The 25,225-nt window shown below is 37.3% G+C and overlaps 2 protein-coding genes across 2 annotated transcripts in view; both read left to right on the top strand.

Moving 5' to 3' along the window:
- Positions 1 to 6,812: 6,812 nt before the first annotated feature.
- On the top strand, positions 6,813 to 24,185 carry LOC113413225 (visual pigment-like receptor peropsin). The gene is made up of 6 exons (XM_026669312.2): positions 6,813 to 7,094; positions 8,696 to 8,901; positions 15,824 to 15,923; positions 21,417 to 21,521; positions 21,808 to 22,031; positions 22,905 to 24,185. The coding sequence occupies exons 1-6, from the start codon at positions 6,974 to 6,976 to the stop codon at positions 23,346 to 23,348; spliced, it is 1,200 nt and encodes a 399-aa protein (XP_026525097.1). The 5' UTR covers positions 6,813 to 6,973; the 3' UTR covers positions 23,349 to 24,185.
- The window catches only part of VIT (vitrin), an 87,823-nt gene continuing 69,609 nt past the window's right edge, over positions 7,012 to 25,225 (top strand). Inside the window, exon 1 of the mRNA XM_087966653.1 lies at positions 7,012 to 7,094. The gene's annotated coding sequence lies outside the window, so the exon portion shown is untranslated. The remainder of the gene's footprint in view (positions 7,095 to 25,225) is intronic.

The raw sequence follows: 25,225 nt of genomic DNA, 5'->3' as shown, positions 1-25,225 counted from the left end.
TTAGTTGTTCCAGTCCCAGATTTATAACAGCATTGTAGAAGGTTGCATGTATGGGTTCAGTTGTACATTCGTTTAGGGTCCAGTTAATATGAGGTAGATTGAAGTCACCAAGAAAGATAAAAGCGTGTGGGCAGGATGTTGCCCATGTTAGTAGTGAATTTAGCTTGTTTACATGTTCCATGTCATAATCAGGTGCTCTGTAACATAGTAAGAATGGAAATGTGATATTTAAGGATAGTTCACAGATGATGGTCTCAGGAAGAGCAAGCTCCTGGGTAACTTGGATGTTTTTTAGATGTAAGGACTTTTTATAGAAGATAGCAACACCACCTCCTCTACGAATTTCATGATCTGATCGGTAAACATGATAGTCTCTTACTGTGGTAATGGAGTCAGGGAGAGATGCGTTGAGCCATGTTTCACAGACAAATATGATGTTGAATTTAACCATATTTAGTAAGAGGAGAAATTCAGGTATTTTATTCACAAGGCTTCTTGCATTAAGTAGCTTGCATTTAAGGCCAACTGTAGTTGGAATTGAGGTAGTTAGGGGCATGCGTGCCTAGTCTTGGGTGATGGTGGCTTGGTTGAAGTAGAGTTGTGGTTGAAGGTTAAAGCTGAGTTGCGGGTTGTGTGACTTACTTTTGATACAGTCAGCTTGCCAATCAATGTACAGGTCCTTCTCTCCATTGTCTAGACGTTTTTTGAGTTCTGTGCGGAGTACAAGGGATTTATGAATGTTTGTCTACAAAGAGGCAAATGCATATTTTATATTTATACCAGCAAGTGAAAAATATACAAATAGGGAGCTCATAGAATTCTGAAATACAATATTTCCATAATCACTTCTTACCACACACAAACTTGTCAGCAGTGTTTCTTCCTACAGACATGTGGAAATCTGTTCATATATATTGCCTTCAACCTTCAATAACCTACTAAATTCAGAGAGGAGAGCTATTTTCGTCAGAGGCCTGTATGATTGCCAGCAATATATCCAAATATGAAGGTACACTTTTTATATCGAGTGATTTAACTTCTTAAAGGAATCATTAGCATCCATTAATTACTGTCTGCTTCTATGTTTCTATGCTGTTTCTATGCCATAAGCAGAAGTATTTGCTTTCTCATACAAAGGATATATTATTAGTTTGATTACAAAAAGTTATCCTATATTGGCAGAAAAGCAGTTGCTATAAAAGTATGAGTTGGAGTAATATGTCAGAGGTCAGGTACTGCACAAAATGTTTCTTTTTTATATTTCTTTGGAATTGTTCATGGGATGAGATTATATGCTAGAGGTGTCAAATTAACATCATCATGGTGGCATCACACAATGTGTCGGGACTTTTTCCCCCTTCACTAAACCAGGCATGGGCGTGGCCAGTGCATGACGCATCTGGCCCATGGGCCAGGAGTTTGACAACCCTGTTATATGCAATGCAATTCATATTTTTTTGCCTTATGGTCCAAATGCCCACTTTTTATCAGCCATTCCTTTAATAGTGTCATAAAAAATCCAAGATCACCATCAATTCAATTTCTGAGAAATTGCTTTATGATATCTATTCTATTAACCTGAAGAGAAAATGGATGTCATGAACATCAATCCTCCCTAGGTCTCAGAATTGTAAATATTAAGATTTCCTAAACATGATGTACCCTAGATACATTGTATTTCAGCTCCCATTACTTTAGCCAGCTAGTCCACTGTTCCATTAGATAAGCATGGGGAGTTTTAAAGAGTTATTTCCATGTCTTATTTTCTGAACTTGCATTCTGATATGTAATTGACTTCTGAATGATATAGGAATGGTGCAACATTTTTTAAATCACTCTTTTGTGTATGCTTTACAATGTTCCAAAGTTAATATTGAAATCACGAGAGGTATTTTAAGTCATAACATTACTTCTAAAAGTTCCAGATTATAAATGTAGATATAGCATGGCAATAACTGATATCAGGTGTCTTACCAAATGAACAAATGCCACATATATTGCAGGTAAAAGAACTGGTGTAAATTTTCTATGAATAAAATTCAATAAAAGGTCATTTTTATTCAACATCTTGAGCAGTTATTTAATGCAAAATACTGTCTATGAATATCAAGGACCTGTTCTTAAACTAACCAACTATATCTCCCTCATTTTTCTTCTTTTCAGTGATAGCAATTGGGGTAAATGAAGGATAAAATGTAAAGAGAAGCAATTATTGCTTGTAGGAGATATAAAATGCTAGTATTTAGATCTGAATTTGCCCCCTCATACTTTAAGTTCAATTGAGGGGAATCCCTTTCTGGTTGTTTTGTTACAATGCTTGGTCACAATTTTATATTTTGTATCTTATACATTGTATATATTTTAATGTTACATGGTTTGCTTTTTATTTTTCTGTGTTTCTTTCATGTGTGAACATTTTGGAGAAATGGAGATTTCTCCTCCTTTATTACAAACATCTATTAGGTGGATACATAGTAGGCTCAAAATCTGCACTCAGCAATGCTGATTATCAGTTCATATCAATTAGTAACTCCAGTGCCACAGGATTTTTTATTTTCAATATTTTTATTTAGGATATGAGTAAAGATGTTGGGAGAAAGTGCTTATCTAAGTCACAGAAGTTGCAACAGGTGATATAGCTAATGTATGAATCTATGAAAGATTCTAGAATTCTAGTTACATGATTTCTAAAAGGACAAATACAATTTTAGACTCAATAAAAACAGTTCCAAATCACTAGAAGTAATAGTGCCGGTGATTTGATCCCATTTTGAGTATTGTGTTCTATTGTGTTTTGGGTGCTATATTATTCAAAAAATACAAACTGTTATAAGTTTCTTTCAGAAAGAAAGAAAAATGACTTGAATCTAAGTCTTACAAAGAAAGAGTAACGGAGACCTCAATTTTTACCCTTGAGAAAAATGACTGAGGTGGTACCATTCTGTAGTAGTAATTTGTATATTGAGGACCTGTAGATGGCGCTAGGTGCTAGCAGCAAACTGCAGCATTTAGAATCTATATAGGCCTCTTTGTTCTTGGCATGATCTCATTCCCTATATCTTGGTGAAGGTGGAAAGTCCCAGACTTTCCGGACTTATAGGTGATCTCATTTACTAACATCACCACTAGTCCTAAGGATTGGTTGGGAGGTTGTACCAATGCGGTTGGGAGGTTTCACCCATGTGGTATCTATTCTCCAATCTAGATGCTGTATCTATGTTGCCTTTGTCTTCTTATAAAAACCCTATAAATGTAATAAACACTGCCCATGCAGTCAGACATCTTGGCACCCTGCACAATGACTGGTCTTTGAAATCCATCATTATGGTGCCCAACCAGGGCCGTCCTCAACCCCATGGGGTTGCAACTCCCAACATGCTTACCACCATCTGGCACAGACCCCTAAGGTGTGTACCTTCATCCCAAGGGACCCCTCAGTGGTAAGTATGGGTTGCAATCTATCTCATCACCAGTATAAACATGTTCAGGAATTCAGATTCCTGCTACATAAATCAGGTGCTACAGCACTGGAGGCTGCAATTAGGAAGCTGGTGAGAGATAGGGAAATGGTATTGTGAGCGCAAACGCTCAGGTTAAAGGATTGGAACCCAGGGCTCTATCCAAATATTACATCAATGGTATCAATGCTGTCAAGCAGTGGAAACTTCTGGCTCTGATGTCTAAGTAAAACAACAATTGACCATAACCCCCCTCCTGATTATGATCAGATAAAAATTGTCACTCCAAAATCTTCTCCAATTGGACTTTCAGCTCCTTCTGAGCAGGCTAAATTTTTTGATTCTCCAAAGCCATTGTACACCCCCATAAGGCAAGTACTAGAGAAACAATTAGAAAAAGGGGGAGATTTAAGCTAGAAACTCAGGACAGAGACACATAAATTTATTTGTTTAAAGTGTTTATGTTTAATCCTTTTTAAATTATTTAATGGTTAAGGAGATAGAACAATGGGTGTAACTAGAATGTGGGCAACCGCTCTCTTCTGATGCACTGGATGGCAGAGTTGTATGTGGAAGGCATGCCCCATTGATTTCGATAGTCCACGGTTAGCTCTGTTGTTCAGAAGCATGGAACGAGACAGAGATCCGTGTTTAAAATAGAGCCCCTCCATAAAGTACATTGGGGCTGATCAAAGAAAATATGGTTAACTTATGCTGTTATATATGTGTTAGGAAGAACTAAGAGAAGAATAAAATGTTTACCATTTTTTTTAGGATGTGATTTCCATTAAAACTTCTTAGATGTGTATGTATAATAATGTATAATAATTACATGCAGAATAGAGCTTAGCTGTGTATGTATAATAATGTAAGATAATTGTATGCAGAATTGAATAGGATTGAATTGAAGAAAAATATCCTTTACCTGTGTATAGGCCTAATTGGAACTGCTGCAGCTCAAAATAAATTAATTGTAACATGTTTGGCAGCCAGAGAATTTAATTGGCTTTTTGGATTGGGCTTAGAGTTGTGGGAGGCAGATAGGCAGTGGTTCGGGCCCACAATCGCCTTTGTGATTGGAACCACTCCTTGAGTTCTCCCAGTGCTCTAAGAACAAACTACAGGTTTTCCAAACAAAGAAAACATGGAGACTTAAAGGGACAAAACCTCCCCATGTGTTGTGTTGCCTTTGTCTTCTTATAAAAACCCTATAAATGTAAGAAACACTGCCCATGCAGTCAGACATCTTAACACCCTGCACAATGACTGGTCTTTGAAATCCATCACCCTTCAAGTACCTTCAGGGTTATTACACAGAATGCCAACAGCAATTTTCTATTGCCCCAAGATGTAGGATATAAATTAATAATGTAATGTTATAGGAATTGTTTTAGATTGAACATTGATCAAAAACTCCTAATAATGTGAGTAATGAATATTTATCAAGGGATATGATGAGCTCCTTTCACTATATTCAAATAATCTGAGGGATGCTTTAGTTGTTCACTGAATAAGTAGCTAGAGTGGCAGCATCTCTACATTGCAGTTGCTTATCTATGGTGCAAAATCTGGCTGGAGACAAGGCCACTTTAAGACATCTCTTTCCAGATTTCAACCCTTTCCTTTGCTTTAGCTGCTGGGATGGCTGGATTTCTGTCCTGATCATTTTTGTCATGCTAATTGGTAGATTCCCCACTTCTTTCTCTTTCCTGGATCAATATAAAAAGAAAGAAACCTGCACAAATTTTACCCTTTTTCCTGAACCAAAAGAGAAAGTGGCAAAGTTCTAGAGTCTAGACAAAGAGGCCAATTGGCTAATAGGCCTCTGGTAGAAATCCCTGGTATCGTACAAGATGGTAACCAGCCAGCATGGCTTGTAGGTGGCACAAAATGGAAAAATCTACTTTCAACCTGCAGCCCAAAAAACAAGTCAGAGACTGTTTTAGCTGCTTGCTGAGGGTAGGTTAGGAAATGTCATAAATTCCTACCTTTCAGAAATGGTGGGTGGATTGTGCTTCTGCCAAGATAAAATGGAAAAATGGATCTGCTTCCAGTAGCCTAAAGACTAAATACCCTCTTCCAACGATAATATTATTGAAAGAAACAAAATAATGTGGATTCTTAGCAATATTCAATTCATAGACTTATCATTAATAATATGCTACATGTGAAGAAATGGATATTCAGGTTTATTGGCCTGAATCCAAGTCAAACTACTTTGTCGTATATTATAAATGTTTATATTTAATGCTCAATATTATTATCCCTTCATATTTTAATCACAGTATCAATTAAGAATCTTCAACAAAAGAAACCATCACACCCTATTTCAGTAGAAGTACTGAAATAGAAGGCACAGAGTAGTTGTACATTTTGTATTTTTTTTTTGCAGATGTTTCTTATTTTAAATAGCTTATTTATATTGTATGCCAAAGGCATACAATATAATTTCATGATTAAGAGGAATTCTGTATCTGAACTGTTACAATTATTAAAAGCTTGTGCTTCTATGGAAACTTTAGGCATAGTTTTGTTCCCTTTTTGTGACTTCTGTAAAATAAAATACTGGAAGCCACTTCATTTTTATTATTGATAGCGAATGACATATACAGTATATCCTGCTTGATTATATCTGCAAGATGTGGAATCTATAAAAACAACAACTGTGGATGTTTCACACACAAGTGCTAGCCAAGAGAATCACTATACAACATTAGAGGGAGAAATCGATAGTGACTGGCAGCAATGGATTCCTGATGCATGCAGCTTGTCTTCAAACATCTAAATCAGTGGTTCCCAACCTTTTTTCACCCTGCACCCCTAAAGAAATTTCACTCGAACCTCGCACCCCCTGAAATAAATAATAAATAAAAATGCCAACATATAGCCAATATCCTATTATTTACCTGGACTTTTCTCGCACCCCCTGGAATATCGTCTCGTACCCCCAGGGTTGGGAACCCCTGATCTAGATGAACACCTAATGGCAGCAAAAGTTAAGAATTTTCTGTACTTCTCTGATGAAATCTGGTGATTGACTGGAGGTTTGTAGCCTAGATAACCTTGCATACATATGAATTGTTAGCCATCAAATTAAAGTTTTCAGCAAAAGATGAATGTTGTGCTATCTGGCCATATTTGGGGATATTGATTTGTTCATGAGATAAACATTGAGGTTTTTTCTTATAGGGTCATTTTGAAAAGTATAGGAACACTGTTTGCACACAAAAAGAATGTTGACATGTAATAGCCTCAGGTAATGAATAAAAACTCTTATGTCTTTGTCTAGCACAGCTTGGCGATTGCTGGATATTAATAGACAGGATTAGCAAATGCAGCAGACAACAAAGCTCCTACTCTTTGCCTTAGCTTCCCTCTTTGCTACCAGTCTCCAGTCTTGGGCTCTGAAGAATATAGAGCAGAGGTTTGAAATAGATAAAACTCAGCTTCCTTCTGTGTGGCTTATCCTGGAGTTGGGGGAAAGCAGCAAATTCTGGGTTCTGGGAAACCTGAAGATGTCTTTTCAGATTTCTGGACAGGCACCCTGGAGAAACAACAATCTTACTTTTTTAAATAAAGACCATCCAGTCTCTGAACAAGGAGAAACTATTATTGGCTTTTATCTGCTTGCTTTGGGTATGTATCTTTATGGTGTCTCTTCACTTTATGAAATGAAACATACAGGAAAAATTTAAAATAGGCCACTATATTAAAGAATAAGAGTCCATTCTCTTTTCTTATGCAGTTGTTAGGAGAGCAGAACGACAATATATTAAGTAAAGAAGAATTTGGAAAGGTGGGTTAGGAAGACAAGATTATCAATCCAATATATTATTCAGGTAAATTGGACTAGAAACTGATGAAGTTTGAGTTGCAAATAGTTTTCTTTCCAAAACTAAGCTGCTTGATGAAATCTTTTCTCAAGCCCTTTGCATGAGTGCTAGTCCTAGTCCTATTGTTTCTCAATAATTCTTATTTTTAACCTTATCAAGTTTATCTGAGGATGATATCAAAAGACTCAAATTGACTGCTGGACCATGTATTCAAAATCCCAGCTGTTTTTGCTATGTTGCAGAGACAGAAGTAGGTAGTAGATTTCCTAAAGGAATTAATTGTGCTTGGCTTCAACTGGCAGACAGAACTGGAACCAATCAGGCAAGAAAATATCCATTGAAGAAAGTCTAGGCAATTATTACCAAAGAGCTCTAATGACTGCTACGTTTTAAGAGCATGTGGAGTGACAGGGGAGGAATGGTGGGGGAGGGATGGCCACAGTGGGTCGGCTGGGGTGGGGGTGGGGGTCAGATGAAGCAGCCAAGCTCAGGTGGCTGAGGCCAATTGTCCCATTCTGGATATTTACAGAATCAGTCATTACATTATTTTGATCCTCTTCCTCACCCACTTTCTGTATGTTCCTTGGTTTTTCTTGGTTTTCATTGATTCCACTTCTGCCATTGTGGTGTTTCTCTCTGACTTTGTGAAAATTAATTTTGTGTGACAAAGCAGTGCTACAAAGAAGAGAAGGCCTATCGGAAGAAACAGGAAAGGATATTCTAAGGATAACTATTGTAGCATTTGAGAATGTATATATTCAAGTAGGGCTCTGCTAGATGTGGCGATTTCAATGGGTTGCTATATTTCTGCACACTCCAAATTACTTTTGAAATACAATCTGAAGTGCTGCCTTACATTCTTGTATCTAGTAGAATAACTTTGCATTTCAACATGTGAGTATTTCAGCATTTTAATCATTTAGAGTTTTTAATATGTCTATAATTTTCTATTTCAGCCATTTATATTTATAAAATATTTAATGCATATATTTTATAAATAAAATATATTTCATATATTTTACATTTATTTTTATTGTTTTGATATATATGTTTGTCTTGTATTTTGATCATTTTATTCAAATTGTTGCATAAGTTGTGTATTTATGTCCTTTTATTATTTTCTTGGGTTATGTAGCTTTTGCTGTTCAGCAGTTTGAAATTCTAGTTAGTACTTCAATAAAGAAAATCATAATAGTACAAAATGCTATGCGTCAGTTAACTTTGGTGAGCCCACTATTTCTGAAATGTCTTCTGCTCCCAGATGTGAGAAGGCCTAATAATCTAAAAGAGGTATCTTGATTAATATTCCTTTTAAAGTATTGCTAAGCAGAGAATCCCAAAGCAGAATTTGCCTTGGTTTGTATGAATGCAGTTTCAAATATTTTATTTAATTTTATATTCCAGGTTGCATATCTTGGATTGGGAATAGCATTGTAATTTTTGTATTATATAAACAACGAGCTGTTCTTCAACCTACGGATTATTTGACATTTAATCTAGCTATTTCTGATGGCAGCATTGCTATCTTTGGTTATTCCCGTGGAATCATTGACATTTTCAATGTGTTCCGAGATGATGGCTTCCTTGTTACATCAATATGGACTTGTCAGGTAAGCAGTCCATTTGATCTAATGTGCAATTGTGGAAGATAAACATCACACAATATAAAGCCTACTGTCAAGGGCATCCACCAGGGATTGTCAGAATTTAAAATGGTGGCAGAACCTATCAAATCAAATCCCTGCCTCTTTTTTTATAGTCTCTTGTCCCATTTTTGCAACTCATATAGGCATAATAATATTATTTCAACCATCAAGTGTTTAGACACAAGTTAGACACGTCACAGAGCCATTGCCTAAGCAACTATAACTTTATTTTGATATTTCTCCAGTTATATTGTCTATATATCTACCATCTACTTCTAAAATACAAGTAGTTCCTTATTTAATGATGCTAACTGGGACCAGAAACTGCTGTTGAATGACATGACCATAGGACAAAAACCACATGAGTGTTACTTAGCAACGGCAGTTCCAGCAGTATCATTAGCCATTATTAAATGAGTACCGTGCAGGTCATTCAGAAAAGCTCGTAATTTTAAACTTTGCTTTATGTGAAGTTTTCAAGAAATATAACTAGAAGAAAGCATCTGCACACAAACATACACATAGACTTATATATAATGCACATCATTAATAAATATCATTCTTACATCCTATTTATCTTCAGATACCAAAACAAATATTTCATTTTAAAAAATTTCAAAGAAAACTGTTACTCAGATTACATAAATATTTCATTAAAATGGACTCAATTATATTACAGAGCCTTAAGTAGAACATACGGAGACGTCTTCCCGCTTTTAGTTGAAAAACCATTTTGCTGACATTTCTTAATGCGGAAGAGTATGTTGCCTGCCACTTAATCTGGGGCATGGAATTGTCAAATCCTTCTCCTGTCAATATTTCCTTTGTTATTATTTTGTCTGGAACATTTGACTTTATAAATCAAACCTTTGCCAGCACACAACATTGTATTTTTAAATGTTTTAAACCTCCAGCAAGGAAATTGAAAGCATGAGTTAGCACCTTTTATAAACTATAGTTATAGTATGCTATTGAATTTCTTGAGAGGTCCAATATAAAAAACAAGGAAAATATATTGCAGAAAAACATACATATGAGCACATGAATAGCATAGCGTAGCATGCACAGGATGACCTTAAATATGTAAAACATATTTTGCCTGTGGTCAATGTTGAATATTGTGGGAGGGGAGCCATGTTAATCTAAAATAACAAAAAATCTGGAATCTTGTTTCACTTTTATAACCAGTTTTATTAAAAGGCATAAACTTTCATGAGGTACAATTCACTCCATCAGATGCATAGAATGACTAAACTGATATAGGATTTAAATTGAGGTGAGATGGAGGGGAGGAAGGGAGAGTAATACAAGTTAGTTATGCAGATGCAGGTTACATGGGAGATAGATCACGTACCATTTCAATTAATAAGTGTCTTAAAACCTATTGTGCTTGTGAACTGTCTCACTGAAAGTGCTTGATGAAAAAAGAAACATATATACAGGGAAAGAAAGAGAGAGGGAGAGAGATTGTGTAACATCATCATTGCTAGTGAGAGCTGGGTTTGTTCCCTAATTATATGCAGTAGTATGCCTTTCTCATTTTGGTGGGTATGTGGTTTCTCCTTGGTAGTTCCTTGATTAGGACAGCCTTTTCTGCTTGATTGTTTTTGTGGTGTTTAATTCCTGGTAATTTGGCTATAGGTTGATGGAGAGGATGTGTACTTTTTTTTGCTTCTTAAGCTTTGTGTTGTCTCTTTCGAATAGAAGAGGGGGTATGTATAGATTGATGGCAGATTTGTCTGAAAAACAAGGAATTTTGTAGCTGTTTTAGCTTGGTTTAGTTTGCTCATGGTTTCTCAGTTGAAACTATGGTTAAATCTATCCTTCTATTTAAAACATTAAGTTTTTTTTAACCACATCTTCTGACTGCTAGTGGTCACTCATGGATGTGCTCTGCTAGTCTTCTGGGAGTGTGCCTGCAGAATGGTTGCTACAGTCCTTCTGTATATTGCATTTTTTATCTTGGGCTACTGGGTCATTTGGTTTACTTAAGATGTTTTGGAGGGCTTTAGTTGGTTTTTCTGCTATAGTGGTGGTATGTGGTTATAATGGTCTATTGCAGGGGTGGGATCCGACCGGTGTAACTACTGATTCGGTGATTTACGATTTGTGCATGCAAATTATAATATCATTATAATAATCCACATCTAATCTACATTAAATAATCCATTGATATGGCCATATGCTAATAACATCAAGTCTGTAGACCATCAAGTAATTGAAACCATAGGTTCGTCCTTCCTATGCTAAAGAATAAATATTTTAGCTATAACATGGCAAACGTACTTTCTTTATCCCGTGACAATAGTTCAAAAGATTAAAATCTTGTCTCAGAATAAAGTTAATACCTGTAATGTCTTTCTCCCAAAAGGAACAATTAACAGATATCTAAATGAAGCAAAAACTTTTATCAAATTGACAGGGAAAATGTCAGAGACCTAAAGGGAACTCAGGGTAACTTCTGCAGCTGAATCACTAGAAATGTGTGACCTGGTGGTTGGTGATCTCCTAAAAAGACAAATTGGGAAGGCCAGATTGTTTATTGCTGCCTGAGGGCTACACATTATCATATTATCTAATTCCTTCAATTTGATCATAAAGTATGTTCCTTCCTACCAAAAATTTCAAATCTTTTTTCATGGCTGTCCAAACCCAGGACTAGCTCTAAGACACTGTTGCCAATGCAGCAAAACTGTTTTTGATCAACTCGAACAACACTTCATATGTTTATTGGCTACGTGTGATATTTTGCTCAGCAGCAAAACACAGTTTGCTATGTCAATATGAAATATAAAATCAAATGCAAAAAAACAGGCTGAAACTCACTCTGACCTTATCAGAGAAACAAATATTTTGCAAACCATAAAACCTCAGTTTAAATCATATTTTCTGAAAAGTATCCCTGTTAAGTAGCAATTCAATATAGAAAGGCTTACCCTCAAAAGTGATGTTTTATTTGATGTATATTTTACTTGTGCTCATTGAAACAGTAAGATGCAGATGCTAGTGAAGATAATATTGGTACAGGCAATAATGGTAGAAACTCTGAACATATAGAAATTTGACAATTTCTAATGGGAGCTATTGTAGAACTTAATTATTCATTCAGTGACCAAAACTGCAAACTTATATGTTTAACAGTAAATCACCTCCTAAGCTCCACGAGCTTACATCTGAGTAGATGTAGATCAGTCATGCCATCATTCCACATTTCTTTTATTTCAGTCAGTCATATTTTATTCTTTGGACAAGTCCCTGCATTTTTTTTTTGTCAAAGCTTTTTCAGAAGTTGTTTGCCATTGCTTGCTTCCTAAGGCTAAGAAGAAGAGACTGGCCCAAGTTATTCAGCAGCCTTTGTGCCTAAGGAAATTTCTGGCCTCATGCCTTCACCCACCACACCAAACTGTCTCTCAGGATCCATATGCCAAAATTTAAGTCAGGTGGGGGTCCAGGTTAAACCCAGGACTTTAAAGGCCCAGTTTATATAACATTATTGTCTCTTTTTATCTGAAACAGATTGGATTGCATCCTGCAAAAGTACACACAACTCTGTGTTCTTGTTTTTTAGGGCAGTGATCCCCAACCTTTTTTACGCCGCGGCCCGGTACCGGCATCAGCTGGGCGCCGCCATCTTTTTTTGATGAAAACGTGCTTCTGGTGAGCTTTCTACCTGGAAAAGCTCACCTGAAGCGCTGGCGCCGCCATCTTTTTGATGAAACGTGCTTCCGGTGAGCTTTCTACCCGAAAAGCTCACCGGAAGCACTTTTTCATCAAAAAGATGGCGGCGCCCAGCAAGCCAGCGGCCCGGTAGGACTTGTTCCGCGGACCGGTAGCGGTCCACGGACCGGTGGTTGGGGACCCCTGTTTTAGGGTACTGTTAAAAGCACCAGAGCAGAACTATAATGGAGAGACAGAATAAAACTTCAACTTTCATAAATAATCCTTATGAACTTTTCTTGTTAATAATTTGACAGTCTTAATCTCATTAATGTTTACTTGGAAATAATTGCTGTGGAGTGCAATGGAAATTACTTCCACGAAAAAACACAATTGTGACTTAGGGTGTAATTTGTTCACTTTATCCTGAGAGGAAACACATTGGACTTCTGAGTATATAGAATTTTGGTACCAATGCATAAAGCACAAGAAGAAAATTGCATAAATATAGTTGTTTTGCTTAACATGCAGGCAATACATAGGTAAAAATTAATGAATCCATAAATTATAGAAAGAGCAGTCTTAGTGTAAAACTAGCAATATCTTAATATTTTCTAATCACAAAAGTGAAACTAAACATAGCTAAACATTCTTGATGTACATTATTGTACAAAATAGTCACTCATTACTTCCATCCTTTTTTCATTGAATAGAAAACATCATTAAATAGAAAAACTATTCCAACCACAAATTTGGAAATGTAACAATGCTGCTTGATGTTTGAAGACTAAGACTTGTTCTTGGAACAAATTCAAGAACATTGAATTCCTTCTGCCCACTGACTGCATTCTTTCATCCCAGTCAGTAATTGTATTAGCTAACCTATGTTTGTTTGGGTTGTTTGGTTTTGAGTCTACATGTTGTGTGATCTCAAGCACTGGACAAGCCCTGTGGTTTGTAACGCATGCTTTAAGGCTCAGTGTATGCAGTATAATCCTAGTAAACATTGTTTAAACCAACCATGTCGCCAGGTGACAATAACCATGCAAAAAGTTAGAAGTTGGCTCAAAGTCAACATCTTGTGTTTTTTACTTGAAGTTAATTCATTCAGTGTATTCTAAGGTAGAAACATGAATTGAGATCTTGAATCAGATGACATAAGTTCTGAAAGGGAAATATTTATGCATTGCCCCCCAAAATGTGAACTATGGGGAAAATAAATATAAAAGGACAATAATTTGAATAGAAATCTGCAATTCTTAATATTTATTTATGTAATAAGCATTTTAAATTAATTTCTGGAATGAACATTTCCAAGAAGGCAAGGCAAACATTCATAATGAAGTTGGATACTACTCCAGATCACTTAGATCAGGGCCCCACAACCTCTGGGCTATTTGAAATTGACCTGCAACTTGCGTAAGTAGAGCTGTGCGCATGCACGCCAGCCCACCACTCATGCAAGGGCTCACCACTCACATGGCCCAAATCCTCTCTTCCCCCCAACCAGGCCACCAAGCCACAAAGGTTGGGACCGCTGACTTAGATCAGTTCTTATTCAATTAATTTGTTCTTCAGCCACCCAATTTGTTTAGTACACTACCTCATAATTAATTATACCTCACTGAATCAATAATCTTATTAATACCTCCTCTCTATATAATTCCATATTAACTATAGTGCATATCCCACTTTGCTTCAAGTTAAAGAAGCTCTGCACATTTAAAAACTCTCTTTAAAAAAAACACTCTAAGAGCATTTTATAGCAAAATAAGTAGCTGCTTCTTTCTTCAACACATTTTGGAGAATGGTTATATTGTGCACTCTGCCCTTCTGGGTTGACAGTGTCCAGTGGCATCCATGAGAGATGTCAAAGAAGTCAAGATGGTGGACACAACCATGAAATCAAAGCTTTTCTTGACTTTTGTTTTTACATCCTTGCCTCCCTAATTGCCTCTGCCTGGCATATCATATATATTTCATAGCATGTGATTTTTTTTTTTTGCCATGAAAATATGCAGTATGACTTTTTTTTTGCTCAGTTTCTAATTCTTCTGACTGTGCTCCCTCCAGAATTTGCATTTCAAAGTTCCTGTAAGTAACTCTTGTCTATCACAAGGAACATGTGTCAAGCCTGAAATTGACATATATGTAACCATTTTATTTATCCCTATTAAATATTCCTTTTCTTTCTTTCTTTTTACAGGTTATGGGGGAGGGGGGGTTCAGGCTTGCCACATTCCTAAGGTGGGAGGAGTGGAGATAGTGAGAGTTGTTTAGGCAAAGTGATTTTCCTTCCCGTGGGAACAGAAACTGACCATGCTGAGACCTGGAGGTGGAGATTGATGACACCAGGCAACATTGATTTACTTCTATTGGGGAATGTGACTTTTGGGGGCTGTTTCTGATTTCCAATTTTAAATTTTGGTTGTGTCAGATCCAGAATTACAATAGACTTTGCCAATTTGATGCTTTCCTAAATAAAAGAAATTGTTTTGGAAGATGGACCTTGTTCTTTTCTTTTTAAATGGATTTTATCACTTGGAAACCTGACACATGTCAGGAGCATAGAATCAGGACCATATGTTAAATGGCAGGCAAGAAGATTTATTGTTCAAGCATATAGAAAAGAATCTAGTAAACTAATGTTCAATGTTAATTGGCACTAGATAAGGGGCGATGGTATTTAAGAGCGGTTAGATTCAGACGGTTTGTGGGAATCTAACAACTCTAGTTGATGACTCACTTATTTCCTTCCCCTGGCTCTGGTTGTTGTTCTCCTACATAATAGTGCTTAACTTTGGGTGTTTCATGGTCTTTTTCCATATCAGTCTTTAAAAAAATCTGCTTTCCCCCTTTTCTATAACTCAAGAGAGTGAGTTTGCTTGTTCATTTAACATATATTTCATCCACATTGTATGCCTGATTTTATTGTTGTTGCTTAGAATATTTGCATGTTCACTGATTTAAACATGAAGACTTTCCTTGATGATATCATTACATTGACACATCCTGGAATATTTGCTATTGCCCTTGGTATTTTAAAACCAAGAGGGGCCACTGCTCTCTAACCCAGCATTTCTCAGACTCATCAACTTTAAGACATACAGTACATACTTCAACTCCCAGAGTTTCCTGGCTGGAGAATTTTGGGAGTTCAAATCCGTATGTCTTAAAGTTTTGAAGTAGAAAGCATTGCTCTAATCTATACATTTATGTATTTATTTAGATTGATGGATTTCTGACATTGCTGTTTGGCCTCGCCAGTATTAATACACTCACAGTGATTAGTGTAACTCGCTATATAAAAGGGTGCCATCCCAACAGAGGTAAGAGATTTAGGAAATATAAAGTCAACTTGCACTATTAAAAACTTTTTAAGAAATTGGAATATTTTATTTTATTATAGACTGTTGTTCAGTTACTTTGGTCCAAGGACTTTGTTTGTTTACTGACTGTTCAAAGTTACAACGGCACTGAAAAAAGTGAGTTGTGACCATTTTTCACACCTACAACTGTTGCAGCTTCCCCATGGTCATGTGATCGAAATTCAGATGCGCAGCAACTGACTTATCTTTATCACGATTGCAGTATCCTGGGGTCATGTGATCACCTTTTGCAACCTTCAAGCCAATGGGGAAGCCATATTCACTTAATAACTAATTTAATAACTGGAGAGATTCACTTAACAACTATGGCAAGAAAGGTCATAAAATGGGGCAAAACTCACTTAACAAATGTTTCATTTAGCAACAGAAAATTGGGGCTAAATTGTGGTCATAAGTCAAGGATTATCTGTTCTGGCATCCAGCATACCTGAGCTATCAGGTTGGAGAAGGCTTCTTACAATGAATTTACATTACATTTACTAATGAATATGCTCAATGTCTTTACCAATTCAGGACAAAACCACTGATTTTTATTACATGTCTTTGTTTATATATACATACAATTTAGAGGCTTCCCACTCCAAATTATTCTAAGTGTCTTATACTTTCAAACAAGAAGCAAAAAAGAAAGAAATCATATGCATCCAGAAAAAAAAAGCAAAATCCCTGCAGAGTTAGCCTCAAGGCCTAAAAAAATAGGCAGGCTTTCAAGACTTTCTGAATACCAAAATGGGAGCCATTCAGATCTCAAGGGGGATTCTCTTCCAAAGAGCATACATTGAGACAGAGAATGCAGGTCCTAATAGATAATATTATCAAGAGGACCAGGAAAGCGTCCATTCTGCTTAAACTTACTTGGCAGGTAGGACTATTAGAGTTAAGCTGTCCCTCAAATAATAATGCCCTATGCCATCAAGGCTTTATACGTGGCAACAGACTCTTGAATTGCACCAGGAAACAATGTAGCTTACCAATGGTGTTCATTTCGACCAACAAAGAAATGGTGTTACATGGGCATTCTATGGCATGCCCAATTGCTGCCCGTGTCACTGTCTTCTAGATGAGTTATATCTTCCAAACAGTTTTGCAGGGCAGTTTGCAAACTGAGCACTAATCTGCCTATGAATTGACTAGGGCATGAGTGACTGTCCTGGACTGATCTAAGAACAGACACTACAAGGTCATATAGGTAAAATGACCACACATGTCACCTGCTCTTCAATCATACATTTATCAGTGCACAATAATAATTGTGGACATCGCTTATGTGGATGGACTTCTTATAAAAATCCGTGGGGATTACTCTCAGGAAAGTGTGTGTAAGGATTCAGTAGTTCTAATGCACAACTTGTTCATTCCGATGATATTAGGTGTACCCAAATCTGTGGGGTCCTTGATGCTCTCTGAGTTTAGTGGTTTTCTAGCAGATGTTTCATTACCAAACTAGGTAACATCATGATGACATATGCAAGAAAACCACCAAGCTCAGCGAGCACCAAGGACCCCACAGTTCAGCCCTGCGCTACAATATTCTCTTCTATCAGTACCCAAATATCATTGTCTTATGGGCCATAGTTGTCATTTTAATTGTATTTATTACATTATGATTCTTTGTGGATGTTGAAACTAGAGAACATAAAAGGCATAAAAAGAATACCCTGCTTGCTTTTATATCCTCATTGCTTTTATTGCTAGATGAGTGGATATTCTAAGTCATATTCATAGTTCAATAGAAGTTTTGGTGGGACTTCTGGTTTGGGTTTCTTCAGCGACAAACCGAAATCTGCGATCATGCGCTGTTTCGATCCATGCTCGCCACTGGAGCGCCCCGATCCTTTGGATTTGGGGCTGAAGCCACCCCGTAGGGGTGGTGAAGAGGGGGCAGATTGCTAGCCGAGTGGAGGGGAGCCGCATTTCTCCTCCTTGGCTGGTCTAAACTCCCTTTCCTGAAGGCGGTTGCAGCGGTGGTCAGAAATGGCCACCTCAAAGAAGAACCCGATTGGATAAGATTGTGCAGGAGGAAGACAAAGAAGAAAGCAGGACAGACCGGGCTAAACAACAGAGAACATCTAAGCAAGGTACCCTGAATCTAAAAGTACTTAGAGGGATACTTCTCAAAGAAGATTTTTAAGCGGCAAAGGAGAGAGAAAAGGAGGCTAAAAACCTCTTTTTTAATCTTTATATTGACAATTACAAATGGTATGCAAAGAAATTTATGTTAATCTATTTTGACACTAATAGGCAACTTTAAGCTGAAATCCAAGTGTCAAAAGGAGAGTAAAGATTTTTTTTTTTTTTTGGTCATTTTAAAGCCCTAAAAAGGAGAAGAGTGGAGGCAAAAGGGTAGAACTTGGAATAATGAAAAAATGGAGTACCACCTGGAAAAATAAAGAGGATTCACAGTGAAACTTTGAAAAGACTCCTGAGGATACATTGTAATTGAAATCTTATTAAAAGATACAGTAACCCATGGAAAGGAAAAGGAAAGGAAAGAAACAAGAAGGAACAGCCTGGGATCATTTGGGGATTTAAAAAAAAAGTTTTTGGCATTGGTTTTTTTTTTCTTTTTCTGTTTTTACTTAAAGTCAATCGGGTGGTTCAAAAGTGTTTAAAATGGCATCACTTCTGGAGGAATTGAAGATGAGTCTTAAAAAACAGAAAGAAGATGTAGAAAGGGGAGGAAGATCCTTTGGCTTTGTATTTGAATTTTTTGAAATGGAGATCCTGAACTATGAAAAACAAAAGGAAAAGCTTCAAGAGCAAGAAGAAGGGAGGGACAAAGAAGAAGCCATTTTCAATGATCACATAATGCAAAGTGTGGTAAAAAGGGGGAAAGGAGTTAAAAGTTTGAGATCAAAGTGAACAGCCAAAAAGAAAAATAGTCTGAAAAAGAAATATAACAGCAAAGAGAAGCAGAAAACAAAACTATAGAACGGAAAATTAGAGAGAGAAGGGTATAAAAAAAGGGATGAGTAAAAGGGGGGGAAGATAGGGGAAAGAACTTATGAGGGACAAAAGCAGGAAATAAAGAAAAAGGGGAAACGTACTAGGATTAATAATCGTATTTGCTCAGCTAGAAGAGACAATGGTTAAATTAAGTTAAAAGTGAGGATTCTGCAAAGGTACAAAAGATAGTGTTGTGACAGTAGTATACTGTAATGAGTTAGAAATGAAATAAGTAAATAATCTATGAGATAAAACTGCATTGTTATGGTATAGTTTATTTATAATTAATGTAATAATAAAGGGAGAGAAACATTGTAATTGTTTCTAAAGGTTGATATCAATATTTTTATTGAAAAGAAATGTGAAAGATTTATAAGGAAATTTATACCAGTTACTAGAATGAATTTGAATAATTATTTTGCTTATTAATAGTAAATAATTTATAAGATAAAACTGTATGACTATCCAATGGTATGCTTATTAACAATTAACGTAATAATGAAGAAGGGAGGGAAACATTTCAATTGTTCTCAAAGATTGATAAATATTGAAAAGAAACGTGAAAGATTTACAAGGCTCATACCAGTACTAGAATGAATTTGAATAACTATTTTGTTTACTAATGTGTGTGTGTGTGTGTGTATTTCTGAGGTTCTCGCGGGTATTTGTATGTGTATCTTTGGTTATTTGGGTTTTCTCCCACGTAAGATTGGAAGTATCTAGTCAATGTTTCGATGAAGTCTCATTCATCATCTTCAGGCTTGTGTCTTCGGCTCTGTGCTTCTCAGAGTGATGTGAGCTTGCAGCTGCTTCTTCCTTTTAACTGCTAGTGGGGGTGTGACTTGATTGGGTGGGGGCTTGGCTGTGTTCTGATTGGGTGGGGGTGTGTTCTCATTGGTTGGGGGTTTGACACCAGACCCACACCCATGAGGGCCACACAAGATGCCACCACCACACTTCCACGTAGAAAGCAGACTCACACTCACACAGAAGATGAGACACGACCACGGACCAGAAGCCGCACTGCAGCTGCATCACTACCCACTTCAGACCCCTCCGAGCCATACATGAAGCAAACTGACACCCACCATGAAGATGCAGCACGACCATGAACTCGAAGCCAAACAGCAGGATCACAGCTCACCAGCTCAAATCCCACAGCAACTAAGAGTAACCTGAGCACAACCAAGCCCCCACCTGAACAGAACATGCCTCCAGCCAATCAGAACACAGCCAATCCCCCACCCAATCAAGTCACACACCCCACTAGCAGTTAAAAGGAAGAAGCAGCTGCAAGCTCACATCACTCTGAGAAGCACAGAGCCGAAGACACAAGCCTGAAGATGATGAATGAGACTTCATCGAAACGTTGCCTAGATACTTCCAATCTTACGCGGGAGAAAACCCGAATAACCAAAGATACACACACACACACACACACACACACATATATATATTGTATATATATATTGCTATGTTTTTAGAATTTTTCTTTTTACATTTTCAAGGAGAAGTACCAAGCAGAGTCTGAATGATGAGATTTACATGATATAAAATAGATATTAGAATTTTGAATGTTATAATTTTAGAGTGCACAAATTTAATGTTTAATGAGATTTCATATGATAATAACAATAAGACTTAAAGGTGTTACACTTCGATTGGCAATCATAGGGGGAATTTTGCTTTTTAAGAATGTTGGAAGAGAACATATGAAATTGTAAACAAGACAGATGAAAGTATAAGTATAATGAATAAAAAGATATAGAAATTTAGGTAAAAGAAACACAATTGAATAAGAAGAAAATGAGATAACCATAAAAGAAAATTAAGAGAAGTAAAGGGAGAAATAGTTGAATACATAAGATGAATATGAAGTTGAATACATAAGATGAATATGCATATGAAATTGTGTCTGTATGGAAATATAACCCGGAACCATGCTGTACTCAAATAAGATGTTTTATTTGTTTTGTTAAAACTCAATAAAAATTTATTAAAAAAAGAAGTTTTGGTGAATTTTTTCTTCTTCAAAGTTAAATTGGAAGATATGAATGGAAAAATAAGCAGAGTTATAATTCAAATATTTTTGTATGAACATTATTTAGTACACGAATGAGAAGTGAAATTGTCTTGAAATTCTAAATGCAGTATGAGAATTTGGATTTCTGAATTTATTTTTTAAAAACCCTGCATTTATTACTTTATAGGTAGCTCAAGGCAGCAAACATACATAATATCCCTTTCTCCTTCTATTTTCCCCACAACCATAACCCTATGAAATGGGAATAGGAGAGTAACAGGCCCAAAGTTTCTCAGCCAGCTTTCATGCCTAAAATGGTACTAGAACTCACACAGTCTTGTGGTTTCTAGGCCAGCACCCTTAACCATTATATCAAACTGGCTCTCCTAATTTCTTTATGGAACATTCTTTATTATTATATTACTTTGAAAGTGTTAAAAACCCATTTCTGGTATTTATTTCAGTATATTGTATCAGCCCGAGCAGTGTCTCCTTTGCTATTTTTCTTATCTGGACAGCAGCTTTCTTCTGGTCACTGGCTCCACTCTTGGGATGGGGGAGCTATACAGGTAATTCATTTTTTTTTAAATTATTCTGCATGTCCAGGTAGGGCTACCTTTGTTAATGCTGCCACCAAATCAGCTATCACTTCTGTATTGAAATAATAGTCTTCCCAATACAAAATTCTTTGCCTTCCCAACACTCATCTCACTGTACTCTTTGATATACCTTAAGACATTCTAACCTTTCCTTCTAATAGAAAATAAACCCAGCAGAATAGTTCTTTAAAATGCAAAAATTAAAAATGACCTGGTTTAAAAACTGTACAATGAACCAAGTTCTCCTACTTCCTAGACCGGATGTATGGAACATGTGAAATCGACTGGACAAAGGCCAGTTTCTCAACCACATATAAGTCCTACATTATATCAGTGTTCATCTGCTGTTTCTTTGTGCCTGTGATAGTCATGGTTTTCTCATACACATCCATCATCAACACAGTTAAGTCAAGCCATGCATTAAGTGGAATGGGTGACCCAACGGATAGGCAGCGGAGGATGGAACAAAGCGTTACCAGGGTAAGGTGTGGCCATTTTTCTCTTGCTGAAACAAAATTGCTAAAACTCCATTGTGATAGCTATCATATCTGGTCAGCATAGCTATGATGGACAAATCTCTGCTGCCATTCAATGGTCAGTCGGGATCTTTGCAGCCCAGATGTACTTTTTCCATATATTATTTTCTTTCTCTCTTTGTAATACATAGCAATACAGCATAAGGCAATAGGACAGATATAAATAGAGAATCATGACATTGATTTATTAATTGATTTACAGTATATTTAGACTGACACTTAGGATAAGAAACTATGCTGAAGAGCCTTTTAGGATAAATGCATGGAACCATTACAAAAAGATCTCTTTCTCTTATCCCAACCAATTTGAAAGCCAAATCTCCCAAAATAAAATTCATATTATGCTTAAATGCAACTCAAGAGTAGGTTATAAAAGACTTTCTAAATTATATGTTCTGCTATTTATTGTGAATAACAGGGTCGATCATGTGGGTCAAGAAAGTCAAGATAGCAGCTACAACTGCATGAATCAAGCCTTGTTCCTTTTTTAATGTGTGGTGTGCAATGCTTGTGAAAAAGGACTAGGGCTTCTATCAGGGAGCTGCAGCAACCAACTTGACTTTTCTTTGATCCCACTGGTGTGCAAGTGCACAAACAAAATGACAAGGCAAACTATGAAGAGCCTGGCTTTTGGGAGAGCAAGCTTTACGCTAAAGTGAAGTGCAGTCTGGCTTAGGACCCCAAAGCTTAGCAGGCAGCAATGCTGCCCCTTCTTCTAAATTGTTGATTTCTAACATAAAGTTCAGTAAATCTAAATTGACTAAGCTGTTGGGCATGGAAACCAACAAGTCTCATTTTTCGGTTTTCTCTCATCTAGATCTCCCTTGTGGTCTGCACATGTTTTATTGCTGCCTGGTCCCCATATGCTGTCATTTCCATGTGGTCTGCTTGTGGTTACACTGTCCCCAACTTGACCAACATCTTCGCCAGCCTTTTTGCAAAATCTGCCAGCTTTTATAACCCTATCATCTACTTTGGGATGAGCTCCAAATTCCGAAAAGATATCTCCATCTTCTTCCACTTTGCCAAAGAAATCAAGGACCCTGTAAAGCTCAAACAGTTCAAGATCCTCAAGCAGAAAATGGACAACTCCCCATCTTGTGGAGAAGAGAAGAAGGCAATAAATGCACAGCCTGCCCTGCATTCTGATTCGGAAAAGGGGAGTCATTCTAATACGCCTCCCCCAGTAAATAGAGCAGAGGGCTTGTTTGCTTTTGATAATTTGCCCTCAAATCCTGACATTGAATGTGATCGATTGTGAACATAAGCAATGATGGACATCTAATTAATGCAACAACAGAATATGGATTTCTTTGAGTGTGCTTTCTCTGTTTCCACTATGACATATGAAAGCCCATTTGATTTTAAACAAAGTTAAGAGAGATATGAAAGTAAGAACAAAATCATAAGACTGATAACATCTATGCAGATTCTCAGTCAACCAGGTCATTGTTGTCCCAAAGGTGCTTTCTCAAATGGTAACTTGACTTTCTGGTTTTTCTTTGAATACATTTTGCTTTTCATCCAAGAAGTCCAGTTGCCTCTTGAAAAGCACCTTTAGGACAAGATTGACAACATTTCTTGGTAAGTGACTACATACAAAGTAAAACAGCACAGACTTAACATGAATGGTATTTATTTCCCTTCTAGTGCTCGAAGATTGCAGGCGAAAGATATTCTTGCACAATTCTTACTCTCTGGCAGGTTTAACAAAAATGACAAATTTCCTCTCCCCAGTCTTAGAAATTAGAAGTTACATTTTTCTGCCTTTTTATTCTTTGTTTGGAATCCCGTGTTGTTTTGTTTGCTCCACCAAAGCGCAATATTGCTTTGATAATCAGGGAAACCTTTGCCAACAACAATGTGACTTCACATTCAACCACCAGAGGGTGGACAATAATTAATGTTCTTATTAAAAATACTAACTGCTGCAGAGACTTTTATGAAAATCAAGCCATTATTAGCCAGCCCTGGGGGTGGCAGTCTTGATTCCTTAATCATAGCTGAATATAGATTACAAGCAAAAGCTAGTTTATATATTTTTGGTGATGCTTAAGAAACAGCTAAATTAGCCAATTTAAGGAAAGATTTTTTCCCCCTAAATATTATATACCGTATATGCCGGCGTATAAGACGACCCGCGTATAAGACGACCCCCAACATTTCCACTCAAAATATAGTTTGTTATATACTGCCCCCTCTTCCGCACGCCTTCCACTTTTGCATATTTTTTTTGAGGCACTTTTGTCTACCGTGAAGCGAATCCCGTGAAGCCGAAAGGAGCAGCCAGCCTTCTCCCAGCTCCCAAGGAAATGAGGCTCGCACCGCCTGGGCTCCGCTGAGGTATCCGGCTGGGGCTGTCAGGAGTTGTTACCGCTGGCGCAGCTCGCGCTGCTCCAGTCCCGCGTTGCCTCGGGAAGGGAAAGGCAAAAAGGAAGAGCCGCGGCGGCGCTTGCAATGGCAGCAGCGGCTCCTGGTTTTGCCTTTCCCTTCCCGAGGCAACGCGGACTGGAGCCGCGCGGAGCCGCGCCAGCGGTAACAACTCCTGACAGCCCCAGCCGGATACCTCAGCGGAGCTCGGGCGTGCGAGCCTCGTTCCTTGGGAGCTGGGAGAAGGCTGGCTGCTCCTTTCGGCTTCACGGGATTCGCTTCCACAGTGCGCAAAAGTGCCTCAGCCGCAGGCAGCCCCAGTGCTTCCCAATTACTATTTGCCGGCGTATAAGACAACCCGGCATATAAGACGACCCCCCCAATTGGAGGCATCTTTTTCAGGGCAAAAAAGTCGTCTTATACACCGGCAAATACGGTAAATACAACTATTATTCCATGTTATTGTTGTTATTATTACACTGCCTTTTTAATATTTATCAAATACTATTAAAATTTTCATTGTGTTTGTCTGTCTGTACCATGTTAGCCAAATGCTGCAACAATTTTTGAATCAAGGCACCTAAAATCCACTGACTTAAAGAACGCATACAAATGTAGGACACATTACTCCAGTGGAATTGAAGTTTTTGAAGATGTTCAGACCAGTTTTATTTGAAAAACAATGTTGCCACAGTCCCATTTCTGGTACTCCCTGCCAGCTTCCCACATGCAAATCAATGGGAAAGCTGGCAGGAAATTGGAAGTCAC

The sequence above is a fragment of the Notechis scutatus genome, chromosome 1 (assembly GCF_049901735.1).
Source record: "Notechis scutatus isolate UNSWTSFEM ecotype Mainland chromosome 1, rNotScu1.2, whole genome shotgun sequence".
Lineage (NCBI taxonomy): Eukaryota > Metazoa > Chordata > Lepidosauria > Squamata > Elapidae > Notechis > Notechis scutatus.
The sequence above is the reverse complement of the archived record's forward strand: the minus strand, read 5'-3'. Positions and strand labels throughout refer to the sequence as shown.